An 18,388-nucleotide genomic window follows, 5' to 3' on the forward strand; every position below is an offset into this window, starting at 1 on the left:
TGATTTCGCTTGTGTTTGAGCCGTTTATCCAACTTCGGAGAAACCAGTTTCTTAAAGCAAATCCTCTTGTCCTTCAAGAGGCATACTTTGCTTGAGGACAAGCAAGAATCTAGTTGGGGAGAGTTGTTAGATGCCCAAAAGTGCTTATTTGAGCTATCATATGTGGGCATCTTTCACTCTTTTTCCTTGCTAAAATTGTCAAAACCACATTTGTTTTACATGGAATGCATTACATTGATAAACAAGCTTGGTGCCTTTGATTTGTGTGTTATTGTGCAGGAAAGACATGAACTAATTGAAAATGAAGACACAAGAAAATTGGCAAAGGAACCAAAGAATACAAGCATTTCATCAGCCTGCTCGCTAGGCGAGGCTGTGGCGAAGCATTGGTTCGCTAGGCGAGTTCCAGGCGAAAAGCTCCAGTAAATTGTCAAATTAATTCGCTAGGCGAGCTGAAGGCGAAGGTGGTAGCGAGTTCGTTCTGTTTTGGTGAAAAACGCAGCCAGCACTCACTCGCTAGGCGAAGCTCTAGCGAGTCCCCAGCGAGCATTCCAGTAGCAAAACCTCTCAACCTCGCTGGGGCGAAGGTTGAAGCGTGTCCTTCGCTAGGCGAAGGTATGTTCGCTAGGCGAACATGACAGTTCAGCAGGCCCTGTTTTCTCTGGGCGCAGGGGCCTTATGTGCCCATTTTAGACCCTCGCTAGGCGAGCCATTCTGCTCGCCTAGCGAACATGACAGCCCAGCAGTGGTCTATAAGTAGCAGGTGCCACTTTTGAGCACCATACCTCATTTTTACCAACTTTTTCCACTTTTGTACTTTGAAGAGATATTTTACAACATTGTTCTAGGGGATCTTTTATGCCCTAATTTTCATTTCTTTTCATCTAGCAACCATCTTCCACAAAAAGAAGGTGGATTCCCATCCAACTTCGATTATCCGACTTGGATGTTGATCAACCTTCTTTCCTTACTTGCCGACCAAGCTACCATGAAAATGAGTAGCTAAGTCATCCATTTGTCAAGGTTAGATGTAGGTGATTACTAGCTTTGTGTGTAAATGTAAGGATCCTCATATGTAAACTCTTTAATGGTAAATATATGATGAAAACTTTGTTTCTATTTAAAAACTCTTTGTGTTGGTTTATGATCGAGAGATGTTTACCGACTCTTGACCTAGGTTTTCATCCAAACTTGTTTGTTAGCTAGAGATAGTAATGAATGATTTTGTTCACCATAAGGTTGAACCAAAAAGTTGTCATTTTGATAGATTGTGTTCGAGAGAAACAATGGATCAAAATGGCAAAACTCACAATGTGTGTTCGAGAGAAACATATTGAGAGGACTTTGTGAAATTATTTATCATCTAAAGGAGTTTATAAGATTGTTGACCGAGCAAATACATGCAAAGTGATCATTGAAACCTAAACCTAACTTTGACAATATTTCTCATTTAATCAAACCATAACTTTTACCGCAATTTATTACTTTTTATGCAAGATAACTTGATTTAAACCAAAACCCTATTATTACATTGAGCTACGATTAATACAACCATCGAACGGCGGTGATATCTTACAATCCCTGTGGATACGATAACAAAAACCCGACACGAAATATACATTTCAACAAGTATCTATAGTCGAACTTTCTTGTGAAATGGGATAATATTAAAACATTAAGACTATTATGTATATAAACTGATGATCACACCTCATGGATCATGGATAAGGAGTTATCAAGTCTTAAACATATGTATGCATATTATGAGTAATATTTATACTGGATTGACCCGCTATGAGAATACTACATAGAATGTTATGCAAAGTATCATAAGTTATTCTCATGGTGATAATGATGTATATCATCCTTCGACCTGAAACCATTATGGACCCTAGATGTAGAGTTGAGTGCTTTATTGCTGATTAAACATTGTCCGTAACTGGATGACCATAAAGACAATTGATGGATACTTCACAAAGCATGCTGAGGGACATGAGTGAACTAGATGGAATTTACCCATCCCGCGTAACAGGATAAATGTCTAAGGGTCCAATATTGAGCTGGACAATGATGACACGGTTTATGCCTTGTGTTCAATATAGACATAAGGGTAAAAAGGATAATTATACACACAAGTATTATCACAAAAAGGGATTTGTCATATCACATGACATTTTCGTGTTTTGGCTAGCAGTGATGTGTTGCTAGATACCGCTCACTGTTTATTATGTTAAATACGTGATTAAATAATATTGTCAATGTCGTGAAAACCTACAGGGTCACACACAAAAGAATGGATTGACGAGAGATAGAGTAAATAAGAAACACCGTAAGGTACAATGCACTTAAGTGAATTGTAGAACATCGTAAGGTACGACGCACTTAAGTAGAATACGAAATATGGTATGGTACCATCTGCTTAAGTAATTTTTGGTATATCATAAGATGTGGACCACATACACTTAAAGTGGGCATTTTAGCTTGCACCCCACACAAGTGGTTCTATAAATAAAACTCTTGTGCAGAAGCATTTCATTAGATGAAATTTTGTTTCTCTCTCTCTCTCTCTCTCAATCAAAACCTTCATTGTAGCAGGTAGCACTGAGACTGAAAGAATCTGTTCTTGTGGACTGAGCAGAGGCGTTGTCATCATTCAATGCTCGTGATCACTCCTTAGATCTGCATCAAAGGTTCCAATCGTCACAAGAGGTAACGATTTCTATCACAGATCATGCCCATCCGTAAGGATCACTAAAGAAGAATTTTTTTAATTTCCGATGCGTTTTAGATCGCAATTTTCCTTCAATTTTCCCTCGCGTCCCTCTTATTCTTCACTACTTGTATCCTTGTTATTACCCCCAACAACGACTTCGACAGTTTTCTTGCGGGATTGTTTCTTCTCCAAGGAGTCTTCTCGACCTCTCTTGTTATCCCTAATATACTCGGCTAACCGCCCCTTCTTAATTAGTCCCTCAATTACATCCTTCAGCTCAACGCAATTGTTTGTATTATGGTCGTGACTTTTATGGAAACGACAATACTTGAATTTATCTTTTTGGGAAGACACTTAACTGGATACAAATTTTTTATTATGGTTTCCTTGAACTTATTGTTCACACATTCTTTCCAAATTTTCTTTCGTGAAGTGTTAAGAGGGGTATAAACATCAAACCTGAATTGAGGTATCCCTATTCTTTATGTCGACCGACATTTTTCTCAAGTGGTCGATCGGGCCCGTTGTTTCCCGTCCCTCGGTTAACTCCCATAGACAATAGCTTTTCTTCGTAGTTGACGTATGCTAACACTTTACTAAAAGAATTTTTCACGTTACGAGCTTCTCTGCGTCCCAGTTTATCTCAGAACATACAATTTTGCCACAAGCCCATTTCAAAAGACATATGATGTCACGGACATATATTTGGAAATCTGACAAAAAATAATCATAACGAATAGTAAATGTATGACGGTGACAAAAGTATTGAATAATGAAGAGAACAAAAAATCAATAACTTCAGATAGGATAGTTTCTTCCTCCAACTCGACCATGACAGGCGTGTTCATATTGCACAACAGTAAATATAAAATTTATAATATGATTTTTTTTAAGTTAAAGGAATAACTAAAATAATTTTTTTCAAACAGATCTTTTTAAGAGGGAAAAAGGTAAATCTTAAAACTGTTATGAATCCTTTTTCAACATTGTTATGACCAAACTAAATCTAATGACAAAATGTAAACCTCAAAACTGGTTTGAACATTTGCCTTTTCATCATTTTAAATGCTTGTTTATTAACCCTAAAATTGTTATAACCTTAAAACTTTATTTTAGGAAAACATCATTGGACACTAACCTAAAAATTAGCACGACATTCGTTAAAAGCAGATGTGAAAAACAAGAAGAAAACATATAAGCATGAATGAATCGAAATGAGCATATTTGAAACAAATATATTTAACATGGTAATAAACATACTCATTAAAGATGTTTTAAACAAACGCTAAAACCATTAACGGTGCATTGAATTCGTTCCACTCCACTCATTATTGTTGTTAAACTCAAAAGAGGAGAATACCAAAAAATATACATGGCTTCGCCCGGGCTCGAACCGGAGACCTTCAGTGTGTTAGACTGACGTGATAACCAACTACACCACGAAACCAACTGTTGATACTGTTGAATCTGCATAAATATATTAGGGAGTAGTGCTGTGCTGTGCGTTTTAATTCCTAGAATAAAGTTGCGCCTTCTGTGCGAGGGTTTCATTTCAAATTCCGCATTGTATTGTGGGAAACTCAACGAAGAAGAATGATACTCAGAACTCCTCCACCCAAGAGGCCACGTGCCAACGCTGATGCAGATGCAGATGCCGACGCCGCCGAAGTTGACCGCCAGCTCGTCATCTACGAGGATCCACCGGAGTCATCTCAGGAACCTTCCGTTTCCGAGCACATGCTCTGCACCTATCAGTGTCGCCAAATGGTTTCTTTTCCTTCCTCCTTCTGCATCAATGTTAATACTCTAAGTCTAATTTAATAGTCAATATTTCAAGCTCCTAATTCCTTATTGCACAGGTGAAATCGGATTTTCTTGATGCCTTAAGTAAAGCTGAAAATCAAGTTCGTGATTATCAATCTCAATTGGAGTCACTCAATGATAATTTCCAAAAAGTTGGTAGGTATATGCTTCTTTCTCCAATTACTTTTCATTCACAGCTTGTTTTGACTGTCAAATTTCACAGACACTGAGAGGAAGAAATTTGTGGATCAATTCTTATACACTGAACAAGAACTCGCTGCCGCAAAAGGGCGTGAAAAGGCACTACAGGATCAACTTTTGAAAGAGGTTACTGATTCTCAAGAACGATTGAGAAAACATATACAGTTGAACAGTGAACTCCAGGTGCTGCTAATTTTGAACTGATGCAATTTTTTAGACTTCTCGATCTTACTGCTTGTGTCATGTTAGTAACATGCTATTATCTTCGTTGAATTATATTGTTGAAGCTTGTTTTATTCTTGTGTTTGAAATTTAGGTTAAGCTCCAAAATGAGACAAACCTTCGCATGAAAGTCGAATCTGATGCTGCTTCAGCTGAAGAGAAAGCAACGTCTTTAGAAGGGAGATTGGGGCGTCTTTCAGAGAGCATAGAGAGAGATAAAAAGAGAGTTCAGGATGATCATTCACAACTGGAAAGTGACTCAAAGTTTTCTATTTCTAGAATAAATGCAAATGTAAGTTGCCATATTTGTTGTTCATTGTTCTGACTAATGGTCATTTACATCCATCAGTCAATCTTTAAGTTATTTAATTTTTTGGCTGTAGCTTGAAAAAATGGAATGCAGAGCTAATAATGCAGAGAGAGAAGCAAAGCTACTAAAAGAACAACTAGACCATCTTAAGGACCAATTCAATGAGGTTTGCATATCTAATTAATTGCTTATTTGGTTTTAATTAAAACTGAGCTTCAAACAAAGATATGTTTACTCTGCAATGTTAAATTTGATTTGGTGTTAAGCATGTTATCGTCTGGAGAGTTTCCTGGTTGATTTTATTTATAGTGTACTTGCTTCATGTCACTGTCATATTCCCTTTTCCAGTGGTTTTATGAACTTATGTTTGCTTTACACCATGATTCCTAGTGTTTGCACCAGAAGATTGAAGTTGAAAAGAAACTAGCAACTTTTTCATCTCAAGAAGGTTCTTCTACAGAGAGTAATGTTTTGGTTAAGCAATTGCAACAGGAGCTTCAACACTATGTGAGTCTCTGTCTTTAATTTTGAGTCTCAGTGCCAATTTCTATTTTGGTTGTTGTTGTGTGAGGTTGCATCAGAGTAGTCAATAGCGGCACTATCCCGCTATAGTAGAGCGGAGCAGAGGTCGACCGCTATGGGAAGAGCCTTAGTAGTGCATAACACTATAGCGGCCACTATAGAGTAAATAGAGGGATAGCGGAGCAAAGCAGTTCCCGGCTTGGAATGGTTTCTGGCCCGCTATCATTTTCCCCTCTAAAAAACCGAAATTACCCCTTAAATATACAATGTTTTAACGGTAATTTTGGGGTTTTCAATCAAATTTGAGTTGAGACTCAACCTTAACCTTCCTTCATAGTCGTTTATGCACTTCAAGATTCATGTGTGATTTGATTTATGAATATTTTATGAATTGAGTTATTTGTTTAAATTTACGTTATGTTTATAATAGTTATATGTAATTTTTCCAAAAAATGATCAAATAGAGCGGTCATCCCGCTATAAGCTATCCCACTTTTAGGGTAGCCGCTATCCGGGAATGACTATGGGTTGCATACATTGGTGATTTGATGTGTAGACCAATTTCAGATGTAACTCGCGTGGCATGATCATGAATAGAGACGAATAGCATTTTTTATTGAATGATCCAGATGTATAAGAAGAGGGCTGGGCAGGCTTGCCTGAATTATGTCTTTTTACTTTCTTAAATCTATTGGGATTTGTATGGATTGGTGCCAAAAATTACGACTGCTTTTCTTCACATTTTATTGTCTCTTTTTTATTTTAGTCTCATTCCCCATGGCCTTCTTTTTAACATCGAATCGTAAATACCGTATTGGTTCATTTCTCATATCTCCTGTGCACTTGGAAATTACTGTTTGTATTCTCACCATAAACTTGTACGTACCTGTGGTAATCTGAGGAATGTATCCAATTAACTTTGAAATTTTAGGAATCTGAAGTAAGGGAAGCAAAAAAACTAAGATCAAATCATGAGGGCATTGAGCTTTTAAAGGAGAAACTGCTGGAGGAAAAGAGCCGCTGTGAAAGGGCACAATCAGAGTTATCTAAATTACAGGATGTCCAATCAAATATGAAGAAGTTAGAGGATCAAATATCATCGTGGAGATCAATGATTAAAGACATACCTGGCATCTCATGTTTTGAGGACATGCCTGCTAAATTTGCAGCTTTACAGAAGTACGTGAGTAGCTTGTTGAAGTTCTGTTTGCTTTGCTATTTTAATATCTTTGTGTGGTTGAAGGCACTGTCTGGATTAATAACTCTGGAATATTCTTTTTCGGCTGACCATTTTGTTTATGAGCACCATGAGTTCATATATTTGAGAAAATGTCCTACTGGTCTCGTAGTTATATTTTTTGCTCGCCAATGTTCCCTGTGATGTGACACTGCTTTTTTCCTTTTATGGGTTTAGAAACGACACTACTTAAACATGTCAATAGAGAAAAACTAACTTTTGCATTTTGCATCCGTTCATGTGCATGATATCATCCATTTCTGTTGTTATATGTCTCTATGGCCTACGGTCCTATCATATTGAGATCGGTTTTCTGTTGGGTTTTTTAGTGTAGCAAGAACAGAGATAGCGATGCTGCTTTACATGGTCAGTAGTAGGCACATGTTCTTAAATCTTGATATCTTCTATATATGCAGAGAGGCACTTTATAGCACACAGAAGGAGGGTGAAGGCACTAGTCGCTTAAAACAACTGGAGGTGGCTTTGGATGCTGCTGAGATTGGTAAACAAAATGCCGAAACTGAGGCTGTGTTGGCCAAAGAGAAAGCGGAAGTATTAAAATCAGAGATTAAACAGATTGAATTAACGGTAAGTGTTTGTTTAGAAGTTAGTTGTGCAATAATAATAACTGAACACTGGTTTATAATTATATTATGCATTATTCCATTGCCATTTTGAAATCTTGGATTTATTATCTGTTATACTAGATACCAAGGCTAGTGTACGACTTGCATTTAGAGGACTGGTGAAGCGATACTCATAAAGACATATTGGTATTAATTAATGGACAAGCCTCCTGCTACAAGTTAATGGTGTTCAGTGATCTGGAGCCTCCAAAGAAAGTAGAAGTCATAAGGAATATAGTTAGGCTTAAGGCAGGAAGGAGTTTGAGAGTTGCTGAATTTAAGATATATCACGAAAAGGGTTTAGATGCTAGGAGGAGGAGATAGCTTAAATTTCACGTCTAGAGTGGACTTACGTCCTATGAAGCACTAGCACCGACACAACACTGACAAATCAGCACTAGTAGTAATTAAAAAAAAAGAACAAAATGAGCGTAATCACATGTGTTGGTGTCAGAAACTAACACGTGTTGGAGACTGGACACACCTTTGTTAGGAGGTGTTGGGGCTACAGGGCTTGCATCGGCACGTAATTCCAAGGAAAGACCTTGTGACATTTGAAATGTCTTCTCTATTGGTCTTTGTCAACTCAGAATGTGACAAGATGCATGAATATTTTCATTGCAACTCACACCCGCAAATATATGAATTACTAAAGCAAACATGTTGAGTGATACACTAATATGAGGTTTCCTTCAGCCTTGGTCTCTTAGCTTCTTCTTTAAGTACAGGCAGCATAAATTGATTGTTTACAAAGACTTATTCGTTCTATCAGAGCACTTGATGTTGCGGAAAGTATCTTCTATTTAGGGATACTATAATCTATTCAAGAGCTATATATCTATTCTGATTTAGTATCTCCTACATAATGAGATGGGACTCTTATTAGTAATTTTCTAATATTACTATTTTAGCATTTGTAAACCTTGTAATATAATTGATTTTTGCCAAGGTTATTCCTAAACAATTTTCCCATCTCAAGTGATGCAAACACAGTTTTTGGAGATTTGTAAACAAACTTTGCTTATGAAAATGAAGCACTTAGATATCAGTTACTTTTGTATAAAACTTAAATGTGTAAACTTGTCTTGATGAGCATCAGAATCTCCTATTTCCTAATTATTATATTATATATGCTTGTTGTTTTAGCAATCTAAAAAAGGGTTTCCCTGTTAACGATTGTACAAGACAGCCGTACTCGACACATAAGTGTGAAAATATCACTTTGATTTAATTGAAAGTTTTTTTACTTCATTTAAACTTCTTTCCAGTTTCTCAAAATCTCAGATTATTTTGTGCAAGTGAAAGTATCACTTTGGTTATGTTGTCATGCTTCTGGTGTATTTTTCTGAAGCTGCTTGTTATTGGGACAGTAATGGCCTAAAATTTTGGGAAATCTATTTGAAATAATGTTAAACTGTTGCTGCATGACTGTGATAGTAGTGATTGTGTAGTAGTTATTTTCTGAAATATGTAGTCATTTGTTTGCTGTTAATTTCAGTATGTGCTTTAAATCACATGTTTATTGTCTTGCAGCTTGCAGTTGTTACAGAGGAAAGAAACAAGTTACGAATTCTTGCCAAATTGAAGAATGGTGAAGCTGGAGATGAATCAAGTAGTGCTAATCCCATTCAGGTTGTATTTCCATCTGTTTGTCACATTTAACTTATCATGTGATTTCTAAATGTTTCTCTCTTGTTTTTTGGTTGATCCATTTAGGAACTTGAATCATCTCTTACGAAGAAAGATGAGTATATTAAAGAGCTAGAAAGCACCTTAAATGAGCTGAGAGTGGTTAATAATCGCCAACATGAGGAAATAAAGATACTCAATGATAAATTGCACAATGAAGCAAGAAGAATAAAGTCACTAGAGAGGGAGAGTGATCGGCTCCGCTCAGAGATATCATTATTAGAGGCAAAGGTGGGTGATGGGTAAATTTTTGCAAAAACTTAAGGATATTATGCTGCTCTTTGTTTTTAGTGCATCTCATTTCACAAACTAAAGTCCCTTCTATTTCTTCGTATGTGCGTCTTCATTACGAGCATTGAAGTAGTTTGAGAAATGATATTGAGACACCTTTTTATCGCATTATTTACGTTTGGTTCACTTTTAAAAAAACTCAGTTTAGTTGCCTCATAAATTGACCACTTTCTATAAATGTTACTTTTTAAGGACTAACAACGACAAAAAATGTGTTTCTAGGATTCCCCCTACGGTTTTCCATGATACATTAATAAATAATGATGTAAATATTAAGTTGCCTATATTTCTAATGTCTGTATTTTCTGTCCGTTCACCCAAGCTGCCCAGTTTTTGGTTTTCATTTCAGTTTGATTGTTGACACATTGTTTTCCCTTGTACAGTTGGGTCATGGAGATTTTTCTTCCGCTAGTACGAAAGTTCTGCGGATGGTAAATACACTTACTGTAGATAACGAAGCCAAACAAACCATAGAAGCTCTGCAAAATGAACTGCAGAAAACAAAAGAGAAATTAAAAGCTGTCGAAGAATTGAAGAGTCAATCAGGTAAGAAACCTTGTTGTTAAAGTTGATTTTAGGGTCTAAATGCTATGATTCAGAAAGAGTCTATAATAGAAGCATCATTAGTTGGCAAAAAAAGAGTAGTCTGAAGCTTTTGAAAATTTGTAGTATTAGTATAAGTGCTGAATGGAAGAGAATCCTTATCAGTAGCAATTTTGATTTTTATCAATTAAGATCTCTTTCTTATCTATAGCCTTTTAAAAAGGAAGACCTGGATTGACGGAAATAAACAAAATTATTTTCACAATTTAGAAAAATCTGTGTTAGTCTTGGAGGTGTTCTGTCAAGGCCTGTTGGACGAGTCTGCTTCTCACATTCACTATAGGTAGTAAGGAGTCTTTCCTAAGGATTCTTCTGCATTTAGGCTATAGAATAGGTTACACGAAGGTTCATAACAAAATGTCATAGGAAGCATTTTCTTAAAAATAGGAAAGAAAAATCTGTGTTAGTCTTGGAGGTGTTCTGTCAAGGTCTGTTGGACGAGTCTGCTTCTCACATTCACTATAAGTCGTAAGGAGTCCTTACTAAGGATTCTTCTGCATTTAGGCTACAGAATTGGTTACACGAGGGTTCATAACAAAATGTCATAGGAAGCATTTTCTCTAAAAATAGGACATCAAACTTCTGGCTTACTGATTACTATGGTTTGAGAGATCGGTTTGAACAACCAGCTTAGTTTTAAACCAGCAACTTTATAATGGTAATAAGACCAAATGAATTTCACTGGTTGTAATCTATATATAAAGTTTAGTGTCCTACCCGGGCTTGCTGAGCCCTGGGTTTAGAGAAATAATATGCTATCCAAAGGATTGAGCCTAAATCTATGAGCCTATGAGTGAATCTTTTGTTTAGTATCAGCGGATCATATTTGGATTGCTTGATTTATATTAAAGCTATGATAAGCCTCGAGGGCGGTCACGGCTTCCTGTTTTGTCTTATTATCTACTGAATGATAATGTTCTAAAATGTACTTGTTTCCGGATCACTTGAAACTGTTTAGGAGAAACTGGAAAGCTGGTAGATAGCTACATATCAGATAAGATATTAAAACTGAAAGAACAAATTGCAACACTAGAGAAACGAGAAGAGCGGTGAGTATATAAGTTGCTACTTTTGGTATATTATGTGTTTGTTGTTATCAAGATGATTTGACTAACAGAGATGCTGAAACATAAACAGATACAAGACAGTGTTTGCAGACAGAATTTCAGTTTTCCGGAGGGCATGCTGTGAGATTTTTGGTTACAAGGTTGGCATTTTCGGATGTTTTTTTACCGCAATCTTTTTATTACTATCTTTCAGTATAAGTTGGAAGTGTTATGCACCTAATAGTGTTCTATTTCATTTTTGGAAGACCACACACTTTGCTTTGAAAATACTATAGCATCCTGGTAATGATGTAATTTGGAATGGGTAAAACCACTATGCTGGGTTTAATTCGCTGACTACCTTTTCAAATAATATTGAAGCATGCTTCTGTTGGAAGGTGGTTTTTATAACACATAGGTCATTGTTGAGTTTGGAAACTCTACTGCTAGAAGTTAGAGAAATAAAATTCACACCAAACTTTTATGTGTAATTAGATATGTATAACCAAATGGATTTGTATATCGGGTTTGTCATTTTCTGAGAAATTTTCTCTTGAGCATTTTCTAGTTAAGTTCTTTCCAAACTGGAATAGCTGACAACTGATTGTACAATAGTGTCTTTTTGCTCCCACTTGGAATACTTATTTGGTTGTCAAAAACAATATTTGGCAGATTGTGATGGATGAACACCAGCGACCAAATGGAATCCCAGTGACACGATTTACGTTGCAATCAATTTATGCACAAAGTGATGATGAAAAACTTGAATTTGAATATGAATCAGGGAATACCAACATTTTGGTAAGATGTTAAATTTTTTACCGATCATATTAAAGGGTCAAATATGTTGAATTTTGTAGGGACTAAAAACACCCTTTTTTTATCAAAGGTTAGGACTAAAAATGGTGAAAAAATTAATACGGACAAAAGATCAAGAACCTGGAAAAGAAAAATCAGCAATTACGATCTTTGCTTGTTTTTTGCTTTTCAAAAAGATGGCACGAAGCGTTGTTGAATTTTTTGTTTTCATTTTGTTTTCATAACAGGTGAATCATTACACATCCCAGCCTGATGTATCTCGTCAGGTAAGGATGCCATGATATTTATAATAAATACTCGACATCTTAAACTCTTGTCTTTCTCATATTTTTCTGATCCTCTGCACAAATATTAACTTTTGTGCACTTGAGAGAGAAGAGGCCTTAGCAGCAAAACCTTCCTTGTAGTGCATCATAGAAAGGAGAATATAGTTTTAATCATTTATTATTTATTAATCATATTAATTCTCATAATAAAATAAAAAAAGCTTATAGAATATATTTATCAATATAATTGTTTTGCACTGAATTATTTATTTAATATTTTGTATTAATTCTAGAAATTATTATTTAGGTTTAATGCTCAAAACATATACTATAGAGAAGTTTTAGAAGTCGATTTTTATAGAATACTATCTTGTATGTATTATTTACACCTCTTATGAATTCTGATATTTCTTCTATTATGGAAAAGATTTGATTAGATATTTAGATAAATTTGTAGTGTGTACGAGAGTTTGAGTCACAATCTTTGGAGGACTTCGTTACTAATGTTTTATTTGTATAAATGGTTCAATTATATGTAATATTTGTTATCATCTCTAGAAATACAGATAGACTTCTATACACCAAAAACAGAATACGTGTGTGGAAATCGAAATGCTATCATGCGTGTAATTGTTACATTGTCAGATATTCATGTTTCTTTTACTGAGTCGTACCTGTTATTGTCATTCCCAGGTTGATATATTCATTCGGAAAATGAATTCGATTCCTGCTTTTACTGCCAACATAACAGTGGAGTCTTTCAACAGAAGAACCTTGTCTTAAATTCAACCAACTCATCTAGGCAGTTTAAGGATTAATGTTTCTTGAGGCAACTATCAGTTATACAGTACTGGATACACTTTTGCATTCCAACATTGGTGCCTCATTGATGGGTTGGACTTGAACACTATCTCATATTTACTTTTAAACAGAGTTCGAGAGTGTGGAATTTTGAGCATACTGAATTTTGTATAAATCGTTGTGACACCTATAACATCTTGAGTAAAAGAAACCTTTAACATATTGTTACATCTCTTGCTTGGTTGCTGATAATATTTGGTTTTTAAATTTAGGTGCTTGTTATCCCTTTTTAGCTCAAAATTACACAAACATCTAAATAAATTTTACACAGGTATTCAATCATATTGTACTTTTTTATTATATTTTATATTACTTTTAAAATATGTTTACAAAAATTCGATTGGATGTTCGTATACAATATATTTGCACTATTGGTGTATAATGTTGGGATAACTTGTTTCACGTGGTTATTGGCTTAAAGAAGAATAAAATTAGAGTAGAGAGAGTTTATTCAAATAATCTTAATGAATAGAGTAGTATATAATCAGAAAATCAAGTAACTAAAATTCAAAATTGTCAATTTGCTCGTGTTACAAGTCACTTACAGCATAATTACATTGTCAATGTTCCTTCCAATCCAAATCAACTAATCTTATTGAGTCCAGTAGATGTCATCATGGAACGGCTGCACACCATCATTCCCCACGTGCTAATCCTCGCTATAGTATAGCACATGATCAAACCCGTATACATTTATTTTTATAAAATGTGGGATGCTCACCCTCGCTATAGTTTACCACACGATCAAACCCACATACATTTATTTTTATAAAATGTGGATGCTCACCCTTTTACATTTATTTTGTAGAAAAACGAAGCGTCGTATTTCCAAAAACTAAAGAAAGAAAATAATTTTTCGCCAAGAGTTAGAAAGAAATTCCCGATCTTTAATTCAAAGGGGTCAGGATAAGGGTCATATGAATGAATAATCTCCAAAACTTCTATTGCAATTTCATAACCGAGTCATAGTTGAATGACCTCCTCATCTAAAAACACTTAATATTATTCTAAAAAAACATATTAAAAAATATAATATTTTAATTCTAATTTTTTAAAACATAATCTTATATAATATTATAAATATTACTTACCACCATATTAAATAAGAGCAACACATGTGTAAAAGTGAAGAGAGACAAAAAATAAATAAATTAAAAACCCTTATTTTAAAGAGAGTTTTAATTAGCGGGATCAAAAAGTTAAACACACTTAAAATAAGAAAAGAAAAATACATTTAAACTTATTTTTACTCAAAGAAACACAAAGAACGAATTTACTAAAAACATGTGAGGGATGCATTTAGCCTTAAATATAGGAAGATTTATTGATTGGTCACATTAAATTGAGACGATATCCCTCTAAGTATTGCACACAATAATAATCTGAAACCAGCCTCAATATTTCACTTGAAAACATGCATCGTTTTGTTTGGTCTCAAACAGCCACTGCAGTGATTGGTTTGAGCATGTTACAGAGATACACAATGGAAATGCTAATTGGCTTCTTAACCTATTCTATTCATCATTCTCAATTGTGCCGTCCTTGAGATGAAAATGCTTTTCTCTTTTCTGGAACTCTGTCAAACCTTTCCCACTTCCAGTCACACCAACCTTTCCTTGAGGATCATCAGGAGATTTAAATATACTCTCCCGCTTCCTTCCCGAGAAGAAACCAATCTGGGACCAAAACCACCTTCATTTGTATGAAAACAACAAAACAAATGAGAAAATAAATATTAGACAAGTTGAGAAAGGTACCTTCTTTGCTTTTCCTTTGGTTGTCTGGAATTGCTGCCAAGCATTTTGCCGCTTATTTTGTGTGACTTCAAGTTGTTCCATCCGCATCTTAGACTTAAAGGCATGTATTTTCTTCCGTTTCGTAATTTTCTGTAATCATTCAGTTAGCAAACATGTCATTTATGGCATCCTAGAAAACTGGCAGATCAATTTGGATTGAACAAAAACAGTTTCAGAACCCCGATCCCAACAAAAATGTTTGCAGAAAACAAATATACTTCACCAAAAGTAGGCAACAGAACAAGAAATCAAACCAAGGAAATCTAGTTTGCAAAGGCAGAAACTTTATGCACTTAATTAATATATAAAATCAAGGAAAGCAACACTCACCACATCCTCAGGGTCATCGGGCTCTATACGAAGCTTTGCAGGTAGACTTCGTGATTGAAAATCAACAGACCCAGCTTGCGCAATTTTTCTTTTGATAGCCTGCTTTGTAGCTTCGGCTACACGCTCCGCTTCTACCAAAGCATCCACAGTACCTTCTTGAATTGGCCTTATATTAGCAGGATCTACCTAAAATAAACCAACATATGCAATTTACCTTTAAATTTTAGAAACTAGAAAAACTATTAAAGAATTTTTTGATAGGGTTAAATACGTTTTTAGTCCCGATAAAATATCCATTTTTTATGTCCCTGCCTTTTATAGACAATAGACTTAAAAATGGTTAAAAAAGGAACTAAACTTGAAAGGTTCTTAATTTAATACTAGGAACTACAACCATATTTAACCCTTTTCAACAACAAAAAGTAATGTTTTAGCTTGTAACGATAAGTTAGTGGCTCATTTGTATCGCCTATATTCTGATGATGCAATTTATGAGTGGGGTGTTAAGAATACATTTCTCAGTAAAATACTGTCATTCACTTTCAAATTCAACATAGTGCTATAAAACAATTTAATGCACCAGCATAGCACAGGATACAGGCACTAGTTTAGAAAATACTTCAATAAACATGATGGCGTGCTGACTACTTGATTTAAAACCTTGTTACATGATTTTATTTTTATTACCTACATATAGAAAATTTTGTCATAGGTTTGTGTCGTTTGCAAACCAACAAAATCATGTGCTCATGGTTCATGTCATTGGGTATAATATTGAAAAAGATGGATTTCTTTCTTAATACCATCGTTGTTAAATTTAGATCGACTGAAAAAGAAAAAACTTTCTTTAGAACGCAATCCCTCCCCTGCTTCTCTAACATCAAAACAATGCACGTTACCACTACATGCAATAATAAATAATTTGGAGTTAAAGTATGCAGATGCCTTATAATGTAATATGCCTAGGATTGCAGAATAAATATGCATCTAGTTTTGAAACTATACCTCTTCTTTATTACCCCAACTGTCATAGCTAACATAATAACCATTTGGCGTGTATGCCTCAACTGTTGCATCATACCTGGACATTCACAATACAACGAAATGAACATGAAGAAAACATAGGGAAATAAAACGGAAAACAAAAAACACTGCTACAAAAGAAGGGAAAAAAAGTAACATACCACTCCCCATCTTCGCTATAAACTGCCTGAACTCTGGTGCCAATGGGAAATTTCTCTTGATGATCAAAGTGGCTATCAAGCTCCTAAACGATGAAATAATATAAAGAGTTACTAAAGATCAGTAGTCAACTACTGCATTCAAATCATCAAAGATTATTTCAATTGCATCCTTCACAATTTCTGCCAGATTGCAATTTCATCAATTATTAAAGGCAAAGAAGTAAGCCAATTACGAACAGGCACCATTTAAGCCAATTAGGAAATGCCCAAAGAAAACAAACAAACAACAACTAAGTCTTATCCCACTAAGTGGCGTCGGCTACACACTAGGCATTATATTATGTAATCACTGCTTGATTAACTAAAATAACCCAGCAGTGGGACAAGTCTCTCGAAGTACACGTGAAGAAAACATCAATGTAAAATAAAATAGAGAAATTGTCAAAAAGTATGTACCGCTTTATTCTCCTTGGATCTTGATAAACTTGGAGATTCAGTGGCAACAGAAATTTCATTTTGCTTGGCAGTTGCGAGGAGTTCTTCCGTCAGAGCAATCACCTGTGTTGCACAATTTTAGGCCACATTCGAATTCAGTAAAAGAAATACATTTGACATAAACGTTTACATTATAAACCAAATTAATTTCGAAATTCTAACTTATAGAATCTCTGTGAACATCTCATTATCAGGTGAGAGGAAGAAAGCATGGCAGACATCACGAGACAGACCACACCTGCACAGAACCAACATAGATAGAAGTGATGTGCATTTTGAAAAGTTTCTCTTTTTATTTTCTTGTTGCATATTTATCTACTTTTCAAACAAAATCTCAGGGTTTCAATCATAAAAGTGCTTCTTAAATTAATCCAAACAAAGAAACTTAATTTGATTCCATCCTATCCTATATCACTTCATTCCATTCCATTCCATCAATCCAAACAAAGCCTAATGGTCAAGCTCTTACCTTGGTGGTAAGTAAGATCTTGAAAGCGAAAGAGTTATATACTCAGAATTTAGAATAATAAAAAGAGAGGAAAATGAGTTGAATGAATAGAAGAAGAAGAAGAAAGCAAACCTCGCAGAGCTCCCTTTCCATGTCGACATACTCAGTATTAGAGGGTTCATCGTTTAAAAGTTGTCTAACCTAATTATTGAGGATTCAAATCAGATAAAGTGAAATCATAAACTATAAATTATTAGGATTAAGATAAACCCTAGAAAGAAAGAAAGAAAATTGAAACCTGGTTGAGTTGATCTTTGTAAATGGTGAGGTTGGAGGCCAACTCTTGAATGTTAACTTCATCACCGTCTTGCATCTCCGATTAACACAACAAACAAACTCAGAGAAATAGATTGATTGAATTGAAAAAACAGCAACAACAAAAAGTACACGCGATCTCTTCTATTATACTTGTTTCATCTCATCACGTGTTAACCTCGCTGGGCCCATCTTACTCTTATAACTAGGCCCTTATACCACCCATTCATATATTTTCACATTCCTTTTTGCACCACACCTTTTACATCTACACCTGTCTTTCTTTTCTAAATTATGGGTTCGGAAGTAGATGACCTAAGAGGTGAGAGTCCACCCTTTAGAAATAAAATGATATTTTTATTTTATTTTAGTTGAGAAAAATAGAGTTTGGGATAGAAATTAGAAATTAGTGAAAATTTAGGGTGTGAGAGTAATTAGCAAGAGATAAGGGTATAATGAGAAATATTGGAAACAAATAGGTTTTATTTATTTCGTTTAAATAAAATAAAAACTGGAAGAAATAGGTTTAGTTTACAGTACGTGAAATAAGAGTAATTTGAGAGAAGAGGCAAGCAAGGGTTAGGAAGAGGGGGAGCTATGAGGAGACGCCA

At 35.1% G+C, this 18,388-nt stretch overlaps 2 protein-coding genes and 1 non-coding gene across 3 annotated transcripts; 1 reads left to right on the forward strand and 2 right to left on the reverse strand.

Moving 5' to 3' along the window:
* Nucleotides 1-4,086: 4,086 nt before the first annotated feature.
* Nucleotides 4,087-4,160, reverse strand: TRNAV-AAC (transfer RNA valine (anticodon AAC)). The gene has a single exon. It is a non-coding gene; the product is annotated as a tRNA-Val (tRNA).
* A 60-nt stretch (nt 4,161-4,220) lies between these two features.
* LOC127138243 (mitotic spindle checkpoint protein MAD1) lies at nt 4,221-13,379 on the forward strand. The gene is made up of 16 exons (XM_051064648.1): nt 4,221-4,480; nt 4,573-4,672; nt 4,740-4,900; nt 5,034-5,231; nt 5,323-5,415; nt 5,640-5,756; nt 6,703-6,950; nt 7,425-7,596; nt 9,168-9,266; nt 9,351-9,554; nt 9,998-10,160; nt 11,176-11,266; nt 11,355-11,424; nt 11,936-12,064; nt 12,310-12,348; nt 13,042-13,379. Exons 1-16 carry the CDS (start codon nt 4,307-4,309, stop codon nt 13,129-13,131), a joined length of 2,148 nt encoding a protein of 715 aa, XP_050920605.1. The 5' UTR covers nt 4,221-4,306; the 3' UTR covers nt 13,132-13,379.
* Nucleotides 13,380-14,587: 1,208 nt separating this feature from the next.
* Nucleotides 14,588-17,966, reverse strand: LOC127138244 (uncharacterized). Its single transcript, XM_051064649.1, has 8 exons — nt 17,761-17,966; nt 17,595-17,663; nt 16,976-17,077; nt 16,520-16,602; nt 16,341-16,416; nt 15,336-15,521; nt 14,967-15,095; nt 14,588-14,885 (listed from the first exon to the last, which is right to left on the reverse strand). The coding sequence occupies exons 1-8, from the start codon at nt 17,833-17,835 to the stop codon at nt 14,724-14,726; spliced, it is 882 nt and encodes a 293-aa protein (XP_050920606.1). The 5' UTR covers nt 17,836-17,966; the 3' UTR covers nt 14,588-14,723.
* Between the last annotated feature and the right edge of the window lie 422 nt (nt 17,967-18,388).

The sequence above is a fragment of the Lathyrus oleraceus genome, chromosome 4, assembly GCF_024323335.1.
Source record: "Lathyrus oleraceus cultivar Zhongwan6 chromosome 4, CAAS_Psat_ZW6_1.0, whole genome shotgun sequence".
Taxonomy (NCBI): domain Eukaryota; kingdom Viridiplantae; phylum Streptophyta; class Magnoliopsida; order Fabales; family Fabaceae; genus Lathyrus; species Lathyrus oleraceus.

What these genes read in the sequence shown, in the direction of transcription:
- LOC127138243 (XM_051064648.1), top strand. Translation starts at nt 4,307, where the DNA reads ATGATACTCAGAACTCCTCCACCCAAGAGGCCACGTGCCAACGCTGAT. An exon ending in TTTCTAGAATAAATGCAAAT is followed by an intron (nt 5,232 to 5,322) that starts GTAAGTTGCCAT and finishes TTTTGGCTGTAG; the next exon opens with CTTGAAAAAATGGAATGCAG. An exon ending in TTAAGGACCAATTCAATGAG is followed by an intron (nt 5,416 to 5,639) that starts GTTTGCATATCT and finishes CATGATTCCTAG; the next exon opens with TGTTTGCACCAGAAGATTGA.
- LOC127138244 (XM_051064649.1), bottom strand. Translation starts at nt 17,835, where the DNA reads ATGCAAGACGGTGATGAAGTTAACATTCAAGAGTTGGCCTCCAACCTC. An exon ending in GATCCAAGGAGAATAAAGCG is followed by an intron (nt 16,603 to 16,975) that starts GTACATACTTTT and finishes TTCATCGTTTAG; the next exon opens with GAGCTTGATAGCCACTTTGA. An exon ending in CCAAAGGAAAAGCAAAGAAG is followed by an intron (nt 14,886 to 14,966) that starts GTACCTTTCTCA and finishes TTTTGGTCCCAG; the next exon opens with ATTGGTTTCTTCTCGGGAAG.